General features: G+C 34.5%; 1 protein-coding gene across 1 annotated transcript; it reads right to left on the bottom strand.

Moving 5' to 3' along the window:
- Positions 1-1,696: 1,696 nt before the first annotated feature.
- LOC132722815 (uncharacterized) lies at positions 1,697-17,120 on the bottom strand. Its single transcript, XM_060707389.1, is given in 18 exon segments — positions 1,697-2,232; positions 2,295-4,854; positions 5,557-5,700; positions 6,332-6,477; positions 6,991-7,107; positions 7,304-7,533; positions 7,935-8,121; positions 10,067-10,143; positions 10,842-10,883; positions 11,704-11,891; positions 12,599-13,013; positions 13,468-13,492; positions 13,782-13,873; positions 13,909-13,952; positions 15,321-15,414; positions 15,750-16,346; positions 16,349-16,531; positions 16,584-17,120. Coding segments are annotated over 17 exon segments (3,456 nt in total). The 3' UTR covers positions 1,697-2,232; positions 2,295-4,516.
- Positions 17,121-19,234: the final 2,114 nt, after the last annotated feature.

The following is a 19,234-nucleotide window of genomic DNA, read 5'->3' on the forward strand; positions in this document are numbered from 1 at the left end:
AGCATGGATCCAGACCAGCCTGCGCTATCAGTTTCTCTACTTGTTATAGGGTTGGTAAGTGAACAGCAGGGATCCTGATCAGACTGCGCGGATGCGCAGGCTGGTCTGGATCTATGCTGGTCGTAAACCCATTACGTTGGTTTTGTCATGACACGGCTCATGTATCTTCATTCATTTGACGTTCAAAGGTTTACGTTTTTTCCCACCGTTCTTAGGCTTTAGTTGCAAATCATAAATAAATATATTTCACCTACTACAGCATAAATATTGTCAAAAGATTATTCATCATTCCTGTATGCATTCATATTACCATATTTCAAAGTTTTATAATTTCAATTCAAATATTGACAATAAAATGACAAAAAAATAAACAAATACCAAAATATTTCAAAGTGTTAAGTGCCACTTAGAAATTTCACAATAATAAATATCACAAAACAAAATAAAAATACGAAACTTAGTCAAGTATCACATGACAAACCATAAAGTTTAATAATCAACTTTTGACAATTTTAACAGTTCTTAAATATGTTTTGACAATGTGAATTTTACAGAAATCTTTTCGACTATACATTATATTATTTGTTATAAAGATTTTTGACAGGTTATATGGCCCTATATAAATGGTTGTTTGTAAATATAACCCGAGAAGGCTGCAGATATTGCAAACAATTGTTTATATATGGGCATATAACCTGTCAGGAATATTTATAACAAATTTATAATACTGCAAACTTCCTTTTTAAAAGAAAAAAGTGAGATTTCTTCATGAACTGACAGCAGCCATGTATATAAAACTACATAAACATTGTGATTATCCAATGAAAAGTGATGTTAAAAACAGAGAAGTAAGAAGCTATAACTGTAGATCATATCTTTGAAAACTTACAGACTTCAACTGAAAACCATTGAAAGACTTGTAGATATTATTCATACAAATTTGCCATACCAACTTCAGCCAACAGAAAAATAAGCAACATTTTTTCCAATCTTCTCAATAATGCAATAATCTTCAATTAAAATGTCAATTACCTAACCATACCTAATTAAACTACCAAGCTATTACACTGATATCTGACAAATATGTAACACATTTGAGCTGTCTGTCACGACAAAACCAACATAATGGGTTTGCGACCAACATGGATCCAGACCAGTCTGCCCATCTGCGCAGTCTTATCAGGATCCATGCTGTTCGCTATCAGTTTCACTACTTGTTACACAGTTCGTAAGTGAACAGCATGGATCCTGATCAGACTGCACAGGCTGGTCTGGATCTATGCTGGTCGCAAACGCACTATGTTGGTTTTGTCGTGACGCAGCTCATTTTTACATCACAAAATATAACTTAAAAAGCAGGTCTCCAGATTTCTAAAATAAATTTGAAAGAAAAAACAAACAAAAAACACCAAAACAAAAGCCTATAAAACCTGAACTATTTTATAAATTAAGAAATTTAATAATTAGTTAAAATTTATGAGGCATTTTCCATGTTTTCAGTAACAGATGGTAGAAATTTTTCACTTTTATCCACATATTTCTACCCTGTTTCTAATGGGAGTATTGAATTTTTTTAGAAAATTATTTTAACAGATCTAAAATAACTGATATGGACAGGAAGTACCTCATGTAAACTTTTGTTACGATATCTTCACTTAAAATTATATGAAAATGTAAACACCACAGGTTTTTCGTGTGTTTTTTTTCTGCATAAAAATTCATCATATATCTGAAGACATGCTGCTTTAAAGGTCAAAGGTCAGCAAATGTTTAACATTACACTCGTATAATATTGCATCCTCAGGATTGCATTTTTTTTCTACAGATTTTATACAAAAAATAAAAGTATTAGGAGAAAAAAACAAACAAAAATAATGAAATTAATGTTAGTAATTGGCAGATACTAATTAAGGAAATGAAAATGATGAGTTAATTAACTTAATTAGCAGTATCAATTAACTCTTTAATTAAAGGAACTCCACTGAGGTTAACATGAAATTTTAATTTTTCACACAGATAAACATGAGCACTTAAAACAGAAATAAATAAAATATAACCAAGAAATATACAAGAAATACAATGAAAATCATATATTTGTGCTATTCTCAGTCTGATTTGAGTGAAAAGCATTTAAACGCTTTTCAATTTTTCACACTAGTTATTAGTTTAGATCTACATCAAATGGAGTAATAATCTCAAAAAATTATTTCCAGTCACATCATGTCAAAAAACCTGTGGAGTCCCTTTAACTCTTAAAAACAACTCAGTGAGGTCCCTTTAACTCTTACAAAAACCTCAGTGGAGTCCCTTTAACTCTTACAGCACAAGTAGAAAGCCAGGTCTGTCTACAAATCTGTTGAAATATCTCATTAATAATAGTGTTATAAATGAAGTACATGCTCAACAATATCGTTCTTTTCTGGTTGCCAAGGGTAAACAAACCAAACACACACAAAATCTGGTATAAGTGTTGCCAGATTATACGATAGCTGATTTTATTTTATATTTTGACCACAAGATCGCGTTATCTTTTATTTTATTCGTAGGCAATTCTTAGAGCTGATGTTTGGCTGGATTCCAAGTTATGCCAACACTTTAAACATCATATAGCAACCTCCCTGTTTTAACGGGTGGAGGTGGAACTCAAGAATCCTCCATACATCTTTACTAAACAATAAAGAATACATGGACAGGGGTTTCATATCAAAAAGTCATATGTCAACTTTCTAGTTTTGCTGGTGGAGAAAGACCTTGGATGCTCTTTCCGTGCTTTGTTTCAGGCACAAATTGGTAACAGAGTAGAACCAACAATGATCATAATTTTCTCATCAAAAAGAATCCAAAGTACCAGAAAGAATCCAAAGTACCAGAAAGAATCCAAAGTACCTGTTGGGATGACCTGACTTTATACTTGTGGCATTGGTATACAAGACACTGTGTGAACACTGTAAATGCTAAACCCATTAAATAACAATGAAGAAACAATGGATGAAAAGGAAATAAAAAAATTGGTGTTTATAAACAATCTGTTTTAATCAAAATTGATTAATTCACATACAACAAAGCCAAAAAATAATGTTAACAAAGGTAACAAATTACAAAAACAATTCTCTCATTTTCCATGATCCTGACTGAGTCTCAAATATCCAAATCTTTCAATCATTTTTAAACTTTGTAAAAACATCAAAGAAAACTTTAAAAACTTTTTCGAGTACAAAAAGGTTAAATTTTCTTTCCATACATATACTATATACTACAGTCTTATATAATTGAAATCAAAATCTTATTTGATCATTTAACCTTTGTTTACATATGCTATCATAATCAACACAATATCATATTAAGTCTTTTACCCTCGGGCCTCCTAAAATTGTATAATGGACTAGTCGACATTTGATTTTGGAACTGTCCGTTTTAATTACTAGGGATTTTGACATTAAAATGTTCAATATAAACATCGAGCACTATACAAGTATTGTAAGACAGCATGGTGGTGATACATTCCTGTTACTACTTTCACTTAAATTTTACAAAGTGAAAGGCCCATTGCTGTTTTATTTCATTTCTCAAAAAAAAAAATTTATTTTTGGATGCCCTATTACAATTTCAAAAATGACATCATCCACAATATAGCTAAACAATATTTTGCTTCTTTTGTTAACTTTTTTTTTTGGTCAATTTTTACAATTTTAGTGATTCAGAATTTTGTATTAAAGTGAAAATTCTACTTTGTTTACATTTTCCTACCTTTATGAAAAATTATTTCACAGTCAGCGTTATTCTCATGTTCAGGTGATAAACATCTAATATGCTTGAAAATTATTAATAGTTTTTAAAATATTACAAAACACATTTTTGCCTTTCTAAAGATTAAAAATGGTAATAATTACTGAGACTTTCTGTGTCTTTAAATAACATTCAAAATCTCAAAATTATTCATATATACTATTGGTAAACAACATCAACAAGACAGTCTTAAATTTACAAACACCTATATCATAATGCTTGCCCTGACAGCTGAAATAAAATAAATGAAAAAAGGGAAACATCAATGTTATAATATTATTCCCCTTTTCAATTTATCAAAACTGTTTGATAAATAATATTGATAACAAAGAGATTAATTAAAAAAATACAAAATCCAACTTCACAACACATATAAAGTTTCAATTTAAACTTATTTTGATCATTAAATATTTTTAAATAAAAGTGAGGTACCGATAACATATTTATATGTTGTTCTTTTGTGTGCCAATATTTGAGTCGTGCCATGACAAAACCAACATAGTGGGTTTGCGACCAGCATGGATCCAGACCAGCCTGCCAATCGTGTAGTCTGATCAAGATCCATGCTGTTCACTATCAGTTTCTCTACTTGTAATAGGGTTGGTAAGCGAAGAGCATGGATCCTGATCAGACCACGAGCTTCGCAGGCTGGTCTGGATCCATGCTCGTCGCAAACCCATTATGTTGGTTTTGTCGTGACGCGGCTCAATTTAATATAATGAAATTCAAATTAGGAATAGAATTCATATGAAGGGGCAGTGCTGTCAGCTTCAGCTAGCTCCGCCCTCACACAGCTTGAATCTACTTTGTAAGCATCTGATTGGTCAGCTGAATTAAACAAGTCACAAGCACCTGTCGATGCTGCCACCTGGTGACAGGAAGTAGATGATGCAGTTTCACAGGAAGTAGGTGGAGCTGTGGTTGTTTTGTTATTCAAATTGAGGGTAATGTCCTCCTGTGGAGGTTGGAAAATCACACTTGGAATGCTGCTTGAAGCTTCGGGATCTGTGACGTCTGCTTCAAAGCCAAGGTCAAGATCATCTGGTATCTGTAAAGCCTTATCTGTGCCTAAAATAGGTGTAAATTCTATCATAAAGTATGCATAAGGCATAGAGTAATAATACCTGTTATAGTTTGCATACAAAACAAAATCCATTACATAAAAGAATTTCTCACAGGTATTTTGAAAACACATCATATCATGTTATTATTGTCCTTCACTGAAACATATACTGTATTAACATGTAGCTTCAGTGCAATAGATAAATTTTCAAAATTAAGTTACTTGAATAATGAATAAGAAAATATAACCACATCAGATTCTGAAGAAAACAGAGTTATAAGGCCACATTTTCAGAAGGCTACCTGGGATCTTTCCCTGCCAGGTAAATTGAATGTTCTACATCATCTTAAAAATATGACTGTGGTGAAAATGTAAAAGCAACAGCAGCTGTAACCTTTCACCTTTACACACTAGGAACACATTAGTGAATAGCAGAAAAATTTGACACCAATGAAATACAAAATTCATGACCAACTCCAACCCCACAGGTACAATCCCCATAAAAAGTCCCTTTCTGTACATGACATTACCCCTTACTGCTTTTTTGTGCAAAAACTAACCAGTGCATTCACAATACAGTGCAGAAAGATGATCAGATCTAATTTCCCACACCAAATCTCCTTGACTCCCTGCAAGATAAGGGGCTGGAATATACTAATGACTTGACAAATACCAATTTTTCAATCTTTCACAATAATTTCTCATACCTTTTCTTTGATAAAAGAGGACATAAGTGCTGGTAAATTCATCTTCACCAGGATGAGTCTCTGTCACGGTTTCATCGTTGTAGTAATACCATTGTCCGCCTACAGGATGTTTAGCGTATGCTGTGTAATGACCAGAGTTGGCACCTGTAATGGAATAAAAATAACCATTCTTAAGCCTTTCCATGCTTCATATTTTTAAATGGACATGTCCATCATTCAATTAAACCAAAACCATTATTTAAACATAATAAAATATTATGTCCTGACTGAATAGTGACCAGTGCAGACCATGATCAGACAGCAAATAGATTCAGACTGATCTTGGTCTGCACTTCTTGCATATGTAGATTCATTTGCCACTGGCAGGTTTAAGATTTATATTGTAACCTGCCAATAAACTTAAATAAACCACGACTCAATGTTTCAAGTAGAAACTGTACGATAAACATTAAAGAACATGAAAAACGTCAAAATACCCTAATTTTGGTTTGTAAGTTCCCATGCTGACAACTTTTCTTAGAAACTTCCATGACTGTATCAGATATACTTAGAGAGTTTCACACTTTACAAGTCTAAAAATGCTATGTGTTGCCTAATCTGTAATTTTGGAAGTTACATGAAACACAAACAGGTCTAGACAGTGACAGAGAGGACATCCTGACAAAGTCTTTTTATTTTCTTCATGAAAACTTCTGCTCACAAGCAATTTTTAACACAACACAAAAGTTTAGGGAATCAGCAAGACATTTAGATTATTTAACAAGGAATTTCTTACCTCCGAAATGACACACAAGGCTGTATAAATTATACATGAGGTTCTTGGTCTTTGGTCCCGAGATAAAACAATTGAGATCAAGGTTATCGATAGGGAAAACAACTTTGTTGTCTACTTTTGTACTGGACAGTTCATGGAATACAAATCTGTAATAAAACAGTTCATAACATTTTGTAACATGTATTTCACTATATCAATGTTATGTGAATCTTGATCTCTTTGGACAAATTAAAGCAGTATATAAACAATGAAAAAGATTCACACAACGTATTAAATTAGGCAGTATATACTTTTTTAAATCTCCAACTTCACTAACAGATTCAAATTATGACTAACATTTTTATTTCAAAATCTCAAAGTAAAAGTCAATTGGTATAATTTTATTTTGGAAGACAAGACATTTCTCTTCATTGTTTTACAGAAAAGTGGAATCGCCTAACTCTTCTTCTTTTCTGGGGGGGGGGGACTTAATTGCTCCCTACCAGATTCAGAACTGGATTCCTCAACCAACAGAGGTTAGTTAAGTTAGTACATCTCATTTTATCACATGAAGAACTAAATGTAAAGAAACTATAAACTGGTACAGGACCTGTTTTTGAGGAACAAGTTGTCCAGTAAATGCAATTTCTGATAAGGAAATAATTTCTGTATAAACCAACCTTTTAAGATGTATTATAAGTGTATCAGGATACTGCCATACTGTCATGGTTTTCTTGGCTCTCTGATTCTCCTTACAGTGAGGACAGAACCATGGATTCTGTTCATCTAATTCTTCACTGTGTAAAAAACATACAATACATTTTTCCACTGAATAATCTGAAATTTAGCATTCCAAAAACACACTTGAGACTATTTGGTTGGAAATTTAGTTTAAAAGAACGTAGTTTGCTTGAATTGATAAACATTTTGGTCATAATAAGACACAAATGAACTCAAATTTTTAGAATATTTGATTGACCAATCAGACAGTACCTTTGTGTGAAAGCACTGAAGCAGTCTAGTAGAGTGACTGGTTCATGAGAACGTTGTTTCTCCATAGATCTATGCTGATTAACACGCTGATACTCAGACACCTGATCGTCTGTCACGGATTGTACGCTGACAGCTAGATTATCACCAGGACGTAATATAGCTTCACCATCTGCAGGTATTTCACACCCTGTACAGTGTTCCATGTACAGACATCGTGAGCAGTGTAAACCCTGGTAACAGTATCACAAATCAGTTACACATTCAATACAGTGCAACATGAGTATATATATATATATATGAACATCTTCAACTTAGAGATAATTTTATTATTTTGTACCAGTGATTTTGCTGCTTTTTACCATTGAAAAAATAAAGACACGAGTCTGTGAAATAAATGCTTTCTGACCTCCAAATTTTGGAACTTAATGGAAGCCCTGGGACTAGTAAAGATTGCTGACCGCTTGAGTTCAAATCCTGTCAGGTAAGCCAGGGTTTCCTTGATCAAGAAACTTGACATTCATTGCTTAGTACTGGTTGATTCAAGAAATGGATTCGAGGGTATTTCAATAAGCTTATAGCTTCCAAAACAATCAAACTTAAATAAATTTGTATAAACTAAAAATTCACTTACCGTGCCGTCAGTGAGCAATATTTTAAAGTTGTTCATGTCAGGTCTAATGGTTTGTATACATGTATAGATATGTTGACCAGTCAAGTTACTAGGTAGATTCAGTAAAGATGGATGTGCAAACAGGTATGGATTATCTGTCCCTGATATGTCTTTCTCACAGCGATAAGAAATAGGTATAGCAACAATCCTGTAAATATAAAATAAGAGCTGTCAGTTAGACAGCATACTATACTATTCTCAGTGCTTGATAGTTGAAACAAGTGCCCAAGTTCAAAAAAGAGCTACTATTGTCAAAATCCATATAAGAGTTATGGCCCTTGCACCACTAGTGACCTTCTATTATGTTCTAAAATATGTGTATGAATTTTCAATCCATTTCCTTCAGTAGTTTTGGAGATATTGACTTGCACGCAAAAATGTTACCAAACTGATGCCAACGCCTATGCAAATACAATAGATGTCCCTATTCTTTGAATAGTCAAGCTAAAAACATCATACATATCTTGATACTCATTATCTGCCATAATTTTCTTATTTTTTGGGCTTTATAGTTAAATTGACTGTTTTAATCATAAGGAAAATCCTCCGCTTAACACCTTTACAGTTGGAATGATATTATCATGCATTATCATGTTTCATTGTTATACAAAATTATTTGTGAAGAAACAAAGCACCCACCTTTCTTTCCCCACCTCGTTTACTGAGCAGTGCTGGGAAAATGAACTTAGTATATATCTGATCACAAACTGCTGGAGTAACAAAGTAGCTTTGTGCAAAAATAGCATAGATATTTCTAACTTACTAATTAATACCTTGCAAGAACTTTTTGCAGAAATATTTCCATCCTTTATCATGTGTTTAATAATCCAAAGTCAAAAATCACCAGGTAATTGCCTCAGGTATGGGAAGGTATTGGTTACAAATAAAAAGTGCAATCTCATCCACATTTATTTTGTATGCATACAATAAACAAGAGGGCCATGATGGCCCTGAAGTCGCTCACCTGTATATAGCTCCCCCCCCACACCCCGACAGGGCCAATTTTAACCCAAGGGCTTTTATTTGAACAAACTTGGTAAACACCCATAAGATGATGTTTCATGCTAAACATCTAAGCTCTAGCTCATTGGGTTTCTTAAAAGCAGATTTTTTAAGTTTTTATCATACACATATAGTGAAATAAAATGACACCCCTGGGGCGGGGCCAGTTTTGACCCCAGGGCTTTCATTTGAACAAACTTTATAGACACTTACTAGAAAATGTTTTCATGCTTAATATCTAAACTCTAGCTATTTGGGTTTTTTTCAAAGAAGATTTTTAAGTTTTTTGCTATACACATATAAGGAAAATCAATGACCCCCGGGGCTGGCCAATTTTGACCCCAGGGCTTTTATTTGAACAAACTTGGTAGACACTCATTAGAAGATGTTTCATGCTAAATATCTTAGCTCTAGCTCTTTGAGTTCTTTAAAAGAAGATTTTTTTAAGTTTTTACTATATGCATATAGGGAAAATCAATGACCCCCTGGGGCGGGGCCAATTTTGACCCCGGGGCTTTTATTTAAACAAACTTGGTAGACACTCATTAGAAGATGTTTCATGCTAAATATCTAAGCTCTAGCTCTTTGGGTTCTTTAAAAGAGATTTTTTAAGTTTTTACTATACGCATATAGGGAAAATCAATGACCCCCTGGGGCGGGGCCAATTTTGACCCCAGGGCTTTTATTTGAACAAACTTGGTAGACACTCACTAGAAGATGTTACATGCCAAATATCTAAGCTCTAGCTCTTACGGTTTTTTAAAAGAAGATATTTAAAGTTTTTTCTTTCGGTTGCCATGGCAACCAGAGTTCTGCATGGAATTAAATTCTTTGAACACTTTTTAAAGGTGACCACCAAAGGAACATTCCTGTGAAGTTTGGATGAAATTGGCTTAGTGGTTTATGAGGAGATGTCATTTAAAGTAAAAGTTTACGAACGGACGGACGCCGGACGGACGCCGGACAAAAAGCGATCACAAAAGCTCAGCGATCACAAAAGCTCACCCTGTCACTTTGTGACAGGTGAGCTAAAAAAGAAAGTTGTACAGAATATATGTTAATGTATATATGAGATAATATTGTAAACTAACCTTGTTTTTGGTTTATGATTGGCAGCATTTGTTAATGGAACAAAATCTTCCGTCATATCAGCTGGTGTTGAACATACCTGTATAAAACAAATATGCTTTACAAATTTGTTATATTACTACTTTTTTCTGTTACATCTAAATTTTATTTTTCCTTAATATAATTCTATTAGCATACTTGAATTTTTTTGCAAAAAGATATTGTAGGAAAATAACTAAGTTTGTGAAACACTATACAAGCAGCTGCTCAAATTGAACATTTTATTATTAACTAGAAGTATGTCTATCGGATTGGTTTAAACATATTTATTTAAGCTTGGTTCTTGCAACTTATATTAATCACTTTCGAGTCCGCTTCCTGGAACCAAGCAGTACTGTTGTCATATGAAGAAACATGGTCGTGACCCGATTAGGGCTCGAACCCATGATCCCTGGGTTGAGAGGTAGACACCTTTACCACTAGGCCATAGGCACAGCTCCCCTTCTATTGGAGATCAATTCCCCCTCATTCTAATATTTTGTAAGTGTATGAACAAACAGCATGATAGACAGACAAGGGGAAATAAATCTATACAACCTCTTCAGTTGAGGCATAAATAAAAACCACCAAGTAACAAAAATGGCCACTTCCAAATATTTATTCAACAGTATTGACTTCCAAAACTGTTCTGCAATATGATAGTAAGGAAATTTATGAACAATTTTATATCACTTACAAAATGAAGATTTCAGGAAATTATTTTCATTGTTTAAGATCCTGACTAAAACACATACTTACAGGACAACAGTATACAGAATCTCTATAATGCTGGGCAGACATCTGAAATTTAAATACTGAAACACTGAAATCATTTGTTTAATTCATCCATTTATTTACTAAACATATCTGTTTCTGTAATTCAATGACTTGGCCTTCTATTTTATTCAAAACTTATATGAAATAAATGGACAATGTTAAATACATTTTTAAATTAATGGCTTATTCAACTTTCGAAATAAATAGTCGAAGTTTATGCACACCTTAAAATAAAAGACTTATGCAAACTTTTGAATAAATAAGGTATGCAAAAATTGGAAATTAATGGACCATGCAAACTTCTAAAACTTAATTTATGCAAATTTTTTAAAATTAATAGCTTATGCAACAAAGATAAGCTTCTTTTTTAGCTTTATTGTGATGAAAACTTATTAAAACAACTCTTGACTCCACTTCCTGGAACTAACCAGTACTGGTGTCACATGAGTAAGAAGCAAATATTGAAAGAGTGTAAGTTTAATACTGAATTTATTGAACCACTTGAATAAAATTATATTATGCAAGCCTCTAGCAAGCATATTATTATCATATTCAACAATTACCAAAAATAAATTTAGTAATGAACTTACCCGAATATAATATACTCAAAATAAAAAAACTTTTCAAGTGAAAAAAGTAACATTTTTCATTGACACCCCTTTCGTATAACATTCAGCGCGTCTTAACCCTATGTTTGTATAACACGAATGACGTCATGCAACACCATTTTTACTGAGTCGCAAAAGTGGCTTGGGTACATGATAAACATGTTTATGACCAAAATAGAACCCTAACTAGTGACCTCTCAAGCAGATATATTAACACTGTTACTATAAAATATTACCTCTAAACAAGCAGAGCAGAAAGTACCGCCACATGTTGTGTGAACCATCAGCTCATTCTCCGGCATTTCTTCGAGACATATAGCACAAGATTTCCAGTCATCTGTAGTGACAGTAGAACTGGTTACCGTGGATTTCTCCACGGCTTCACAACCCTCTGCTCTCGCTATATCTTCACTTATATCAAATCCTGAAATAGAAATGTCTTTATATCAATGCTCATTTAACCTGTTTACATCTTAATACTCTTTTTTACAAATTTTGTTTGTTTGTTTGTTTCATTTTACAACCTTTTCCCAACAGTATTTCAGTCATATAGGTGGGTAGTTTCCTAACCATCGTTCCTGGAGAGTTACACCAGTACTAGACTACCTTCCTCCGTGCTAAACTACCAAAGCATCTCCCGGGGATCAACCCACACCAGAGAAGTAACTGGATTAGAAGTCATCGACTCCTAACCTCTCGACCACGGAGGCGGTCTTTTTTTTTTCTTAATAAAGTAACTGACTGACTGGTGTTTTTTCCTTGCTAATTTTTTTGGAAATGAGGGTAATCTTAGAAATTGGGGGGGGGAAGGGGTTGGGGAATAGGTAGTACTTGCCATAGGGAAAAGATCTGTATACAAGACCTATCTAAAGACATCTACAGAAGATAAAACCACAAAAGTGTCCATAAGTCACAAAAATCCCTACATTCCACTGTTTTGTCAGTCTACAGAGGGACAGCATGGCAGCAGGACAATAGGATGGTTTTATGCCTTTCTCCAAAGTAGTAGGGACATTACATCAATGTCACTAAATGTCAACAAAAAACGATCACCTTTATTTTAAGAGGTCACCTAGGAATCCCCTAACCACTATTTATGCACAATAAATCATACAATGAAGCAAGATTTACCTGTAGCAGATGTTGTACTATCTACCACTGGATTTTCACCAGTTTCTGTTTCCAGACTCCCTCGTCTTTTGTCCGACCCATTTTGATTCCATTCCCACAATCCTGTGCCTACCATATCATCCAAACTTCCTGAATTCTTAAAATCTGCTGACCCAGATTGACCATAGTAGGGATCTGCTTCAGAGAATGTTTCAGAGCCCAAATTAACGTTACTGTTGACAAAATACGAGTCTACGTTGTTAAAAGAATCGACTTGAGAGGCGAGGTTGTCTTGTGACGTGGCCGGTGTAACATTCATGGCAGAGTGTGGAGGGTTCTCATTACCATGACAACTACCGGATGTAGACTGGTCCATCTCGAAAGCATAAATTGTTCGAGAAGAGTCGTTGATGTATCGCAGCATGGTGTTATCCTCCTGTTAAAAGTAAAAAGGGAATTTATAATCTATCATAATTATACATATACAAATGTAACTAGAAACTTTCATTAATTTACTCAAAAACAGCTTTTAGGCAGGAAAAGTTTATGGATTTTCTGCACTCTTTTTTGTGTGTTATTTTTGTTTTATAAGATATATCAAAGATTGACACTTCATATTTTGAAATGATTATGAAATACTCGCAAATTTTTGACAAGTTATCAAGTGCCTTTTTTAAGTATTCTAACTCATACACTATGGGCTAATTTTCTGCTATTCTATTCCAAGAGAAATGCACTATATGCAATAGTTATTTTTAATTGTGAAGAAAGGTTGTAATGATTAATGAATCACTCTCATGTCCGCTTAACGAAAATAACCAATACTGGTGTAACATGAGTGACCCGAGTACAGACCGAACACACAATCTCCCAAGATGAGAGACAGTAACCTCACCTTCTAGGTCATGATGTCTCCTACATTTAGATAAATTAATATAATATGAGTTGCGCCATGACAAAACCAACATAGTGCGTTTGTGAACCAAGCCATTGACCCAGACCAGCCTGAGCATTCTGCCCAGTCTGAATCAGGATCCATGTTGTTCCCTATCAGTTTCCTCTACTTGTAATAGGGTTGGTAAAGGGAACAGCATGGATCCTGATCAGACTGCACGGAAGGCAGGCTGGTCTTGGATCCATGCTGGTCGCAAACGCACTATGTTTGTTTTGTCGTGACACGCGGCTCATATAAATCATATCTTACCAGGTCTTCGAGAGATGTGCCAATTCAGCACCTCCAGCTATAATGATGTCAGTGGGATTTCCACCAATCAGATTACACAGCTCCTGTTTGACCTTGAAGTAGTTTTATCTTGTTTGTGCATCTCCAGTAACACATGTGTAGCTTCTCCCATTAATGGTATAATTGTTACACCTGAAAATTGTATTATTAATGCAATATTATAACAAGAGCCGGTTGAACCGAGTGATGCTCCCCGAATAGGTTTTGGACACAGGAAGGTATACCTCTTGATGTGTCAGAGTTATGTCACAGACAAAGTTCAAAGTGTAAAAACAACCCAAATATTGTGCACGACACATTGTCTCAATATGGTGATCATTTTTGTGAAATAGTTGTAAAATCCGACTTCAAATAATGAAGTTATGCGCCTGACATTATTTTGCTGCAAGGTAATGCTGTGACCAAGACCTTCAAGATAGTGACCCAAATGTTGCATGTGACACGTCATCTTAATATAATGATCATTTCTGTGAATTACTTTTAAAATCCAACTTCAAATAGCGAAGTTATGGGCCGGACACGATTTTGCTGCAAGGTCATCCTGTGACCTTGACCTTCAAGGAAGCGACCCACATGTTGCGTGCGACACATCGTCTCAATATGTTGAACATTTCTGTGAAATATTTTTAAAATCCGACTTCAAATAACAAAGTTATGGACCGGACACGATTTTGCTGCAAGGTCATGCTGTGACCTTGACCTTCAAGGTAGCGACCCAAATGTTGCGCGCGACACGTCGTCTCAATATGGTGATCACTTCTGTGAAATAATTTTAAAATCCGACTTCAAATAACAAAGTTATGGGCCGGACACGAATTCGGGACGTACGTACGTACGGACTGACGGACGGACACACAACCCGACGACTATATGCTCCCCCGAAATTTTTCGGGAGCATAATAATGTAATGAAATTTAAAGACATGCTTTCTCACATTTTGCTTATAAAAATTGTACTGAGATCTAAACTGAACACATAAAATATGGATTTCTTACATAGATCAACTGGGTTACATAAAATAGAAAGATTTTAAAGAAATATCCCAGAAATAATATGAAAATCATACTTTTGGGCAATTTGCAGCCCAATTTGAGTGAAAAACACTTTTCGCTTTTTTTACAAAGTGATGAGAAAGCTGAAATTTTGCACACAATTCATAGTACTTCATATCCTGGTGAACAGTCCACCATACCAGCTTTCCTAGGTGCCTAACCAGTATTTAAATAGGACCAATTTCTATGCAAGTGACCAACTACTAATCCAACATAATTTCTGAATCATCAACTTCGAGAGACAAATGACCATTAAACTAAATGTCAGAGATCAAATTGTCACCTTAGTGCAATAACGTAATAAGTCCTTCTAAATTGAATAGCAGTTAATCAGTAACAAATCATTATGGAGAAATTCCGCCTCACCTGAAGATCGTACCTACGACCCTGATGCTAACTCTGAAGGCTAAACAGGCAGACTTGATTAAAAATAAATAAAGTAACTTACAGAGTTGTCTTTCCATGGCATGAGGGATAGGTACAGAGAGATACATGAACGGTTCAAATGTTACAGACACCTGGTTACATTGTGCACATACAACCTGAAGTTAATAATACTGTCTTAAATAACATAATGGTATTTACAAAACAATTTTGGTGTAGATTTTTTGAAGACTGAGGGAGAAAGCACATGTCCCTTTTTTTGCTTTCAATCACGTCTTTAGATTTTATAATTCATTCGTTTTTTTTTTGTGTAAATGATTTAAAAATGAACAAAGGCTTGACTTAGAATTTTGTTCTCCTGAGCATTTTAAACTATAAAAACATACAAATAGAAAATACAAATCTGCTTCAATATCAATAAATTAAAAAAAGTGCTCTATTATAAATAAATTAAAAAAAAAAGAAAATAGGATTACAATTAAATGGTACATACAGTAGATTTAAACTGCCCTTGAAAAGTGTCCACAACTACACTGTCATTCCGCCTTAAATATTTCTGCCAGGCATCTTCGGCTGCTAGAACTTCAGCCGTTGTGTAACATGCTCCCTCAGCCAGGGTCCTCGGCACTCGAGGTACGACCTCTCCGGTGTCGTTATCATCCGACACCTCCATATCGTTATCTTCTTCTTGATCTTCTATATCACATTCAACGTCACTATCCACGCTCGGACTAGCTTCTCGCATACACGACACTCTCTCGACTTGTTCAACATTTTTTGGTTTTCGAACATTTAATGCTTCGGAGATGAGAACTTCTTTCTGAATCTTACATATCTCCTGCATCTGCAGATTTTTCTCTGTACCTTCAAACTTCATCCTCTTCACGCCACTCAATGAAAAACAGTCCTCTTTTTCTGAACCCACGCCTGAACTAGAGCCACAAGCTCCTTTTGGTGATTTCTTTTTATCTGCTCTGATATTCACATCTTTCACTTTCTTTGGCATTTCAAATTCGTCACTTTTGGTTGTCACTTCCATAACGTTATTTATCAAATCTTCTTCGTCAACGTTTTCAATTCTGTCATTAGTGTGTCATGTTTGGAGAATTTGTCCGAGTCCGTAGTTACCGACTCTTCCATATATTCTGTTGCTAAGACATTGGTGTTTAGAGTTTTAGTCTCCTTGGCATACAAGTTTTCAAGAGACGGTACACTTGTTGTTGGTATTGCATTGTTCAAAACGATTGATTCAGATTGAGACCCTGATATCTTTACCTACACTAGCGCCTTTCTGTTCTATATCACAAATGTCAGATTTCAGACTAGCTGAAATGTCATTCTTCCCACCTATTTGACTAGCTCTATCATCCATTTGTAACCCTGTATCAAATTCATCAGTTTCATCAACATCACCAGATGCTTTACAGACTAGATCAATATCACTAGAAGCTTTCACCAAACCACTCGCACATTCGTCACTTTTACTGCGAAAGTCCTGTAAACTGTGAACACGTTTAAACACCTCCGATCCTGAACTCTCACACTCAGTGTTAATCTCATGATTACCAATATTAATGTCATCAGATGACGAAACATCACAGACTTTGTCCCCTAGTTCGTTAACGACCCTCGGAGACAGTCCAACATTTGATTGACTCACAGTTGGACTTGAGCGTAACTTTAAGTTTTTCATCACAGAGCATTGTTCAGATTCCGAACTTTGTTCAGATATAGTGGAATGGTTACTATCCTCCGATATTGGATTTACCGTAAAACCCACGATATTTGACCCACTTTTCCTCTTCTCATAATACTCGTTTTTCAAGTCCCCGCTCACACATTTCTCCGATTTTGATTCTTTCATATTATCAAAGGTCAAGGATGAATGGCTGGTAACAGCATTTTTTGATTTATCGTTTATCTTGCTCTCTTCTTCAGCTAATGTCAGATTGGATGAAGCCCTGTTATTGATGTTATGCTCAAATGTGATTGGTTGTTTTTCACAACTAGGTCAAGCTTCTGTGTTCTGATTGGTCGACTGACTTTTAAAATTGAGCTGCTCGTGTAAACTGTCAAGTAGAAGTGCTCACAGGGGATTCTGTCATCTTTTTTCCTTTCCCACTATGTATATAATATAACAAGGGATACAACTCAAAATTGCTCAATTCATGAAAAGGTAAATAGAACGCAGTATTCAACAGTTTTTTTTCTTTTGATTGTTGGACATTGATGAAAAAATCGATAATTTCAACAACAAAAAAATGACTCACTTTGTTACATGGACAAAATAATATTAAAAATAACCCTTCATGTTTCATTTTTACACATGTTCGTAAAATTTCGGTTTGTAAAATAATTTTACATAATTTTAAATTACACGTTTAAAACGACATCTAATGCAAACGTATGCTCATATAAGAAAGTTTAATAATGTAATCGGTTAAATATCAATCATCCACCACCATCAATGATGCAATCATTAACTTCTGGTACAAATTAATGTAACAATTATTGTTTGTTTTGATAATTTCTATCCTCGGCTTCCATTTTGATGTTGCCCGTATGTTGCATGCGTTACTGTAATCCAACTTCTGTTAGTGACTGTCAATTTCATTGGCTAATGAGTAATATTAATCCGGATAATAACAGCGTATAGCCGCAACCAATAGCGTTTTTTTCATCAGCCAATAAAAATACTCAGAACATAAACACACCTGCAAAATGGACGACAACTTGACAGCCAATGTAAATATTGAAATGTAATAGCTATTTCCTGCAATGTTACAGGTTTTAATGAAGTGTTTGTAGTAGAACTTGGGTAATGACTAGTTCATATATTAACTTCTACATAACTTTGATGGAATAGAGGATATTTTATACAGTTTACACATGTGAATGCATTTTACGAACCAGTGCTGGTAGTGCGAGGCCACGACTTGTATCCCTTGTTTATATTATATATATATAGATTTAATAAAATAATGACAGATTTCCCTGTGGAAGTGCTAGGAATTCTTGACAGTCATGCTAAAAAACAAGTTTGTAAGAATTACACACATAATATGAGAAACAGATCTAACATCTTGAAAATTTTTTTATTCAAATAATTAATATTGTAATGCCCTTGAAATTTTACATTTTGTGATTTCACTGGATTTCAGTCTTGTTTATTTCTACTTTCACTTTCATTTTGAGAAGCTTTTACTGGCGACAACACAGTAAATCCTGTGGTGTCCTAATGAAACATACAGGACATCAACTTAAATCTACATATTGTGCCGGCAATTTAAACCTTCCTGATTCCCTTAATGTTATCCATGGTAGAATCCTATGGTTATAATCTGTTTTCGTGACTTCTGTCAAATCAGTTAATTCCTTTATTTCACACTCAATATGTTAAAGTTTGATTGTATATGATGCAGCCTCATTTAATATGTAAATCTGCTTTATAAATCCATCTGAGTTTAATTGTTAACACTGTATATTTATGATAATTTGAAATGCACTTTTCCATGCCGGCCATGTTGGACTATTACGTCTACTGTTAGATTACGTAGTGAATGCAAGGGATAGTTCTTTATCCTATGACAATAAATTGTCACTTAGAAAATGTTGACTCTGGGGAATTTGACATATTAAAATGTTTGAAGTCTAAATCCCCACCCGAGAGACAATCATTTTTGTCTAAATCGCCACCCTTGAGCCTGCTTGGTGCATCAAATGCCCCTGGGGTAGGGGAGAGAGATCAATCAATAAATAAAACTGTTATCAGAAAAACAATGAAAAAATATAAGTAAAAAGACTTATCATAAGGAAAATAATGAATCCAGATTAATGGGCCTCTGAAGTAAGGTATGTATAGTCCCAATGAGTATATATGTTAATAACTTTGATAGTATTCAAATGATTAGACTTAGAAGAAACTTATAACATGGGTATTTTCAAGTAAAAAAGGGGCATAATTCTGAAAATAATGCA

The sequence above is a fragment of the Ruditapes philippinarum genome, unplaced genomic scaffold, assembly GCF_026571515.1.
Source record: "Ruditapes philippinarum isolate M1 unplaced genomic scaffold, ASM2657151v2 ctg13802_1_1_1_1, whole genome shotgun sequence".
Classification (NCBI taxonomy): Eukaryota; Metazoa; Mollusca; class Bivalvia; order Venerida; family Veneridae; genus Ruditapes; species Ruditapes philippinarum.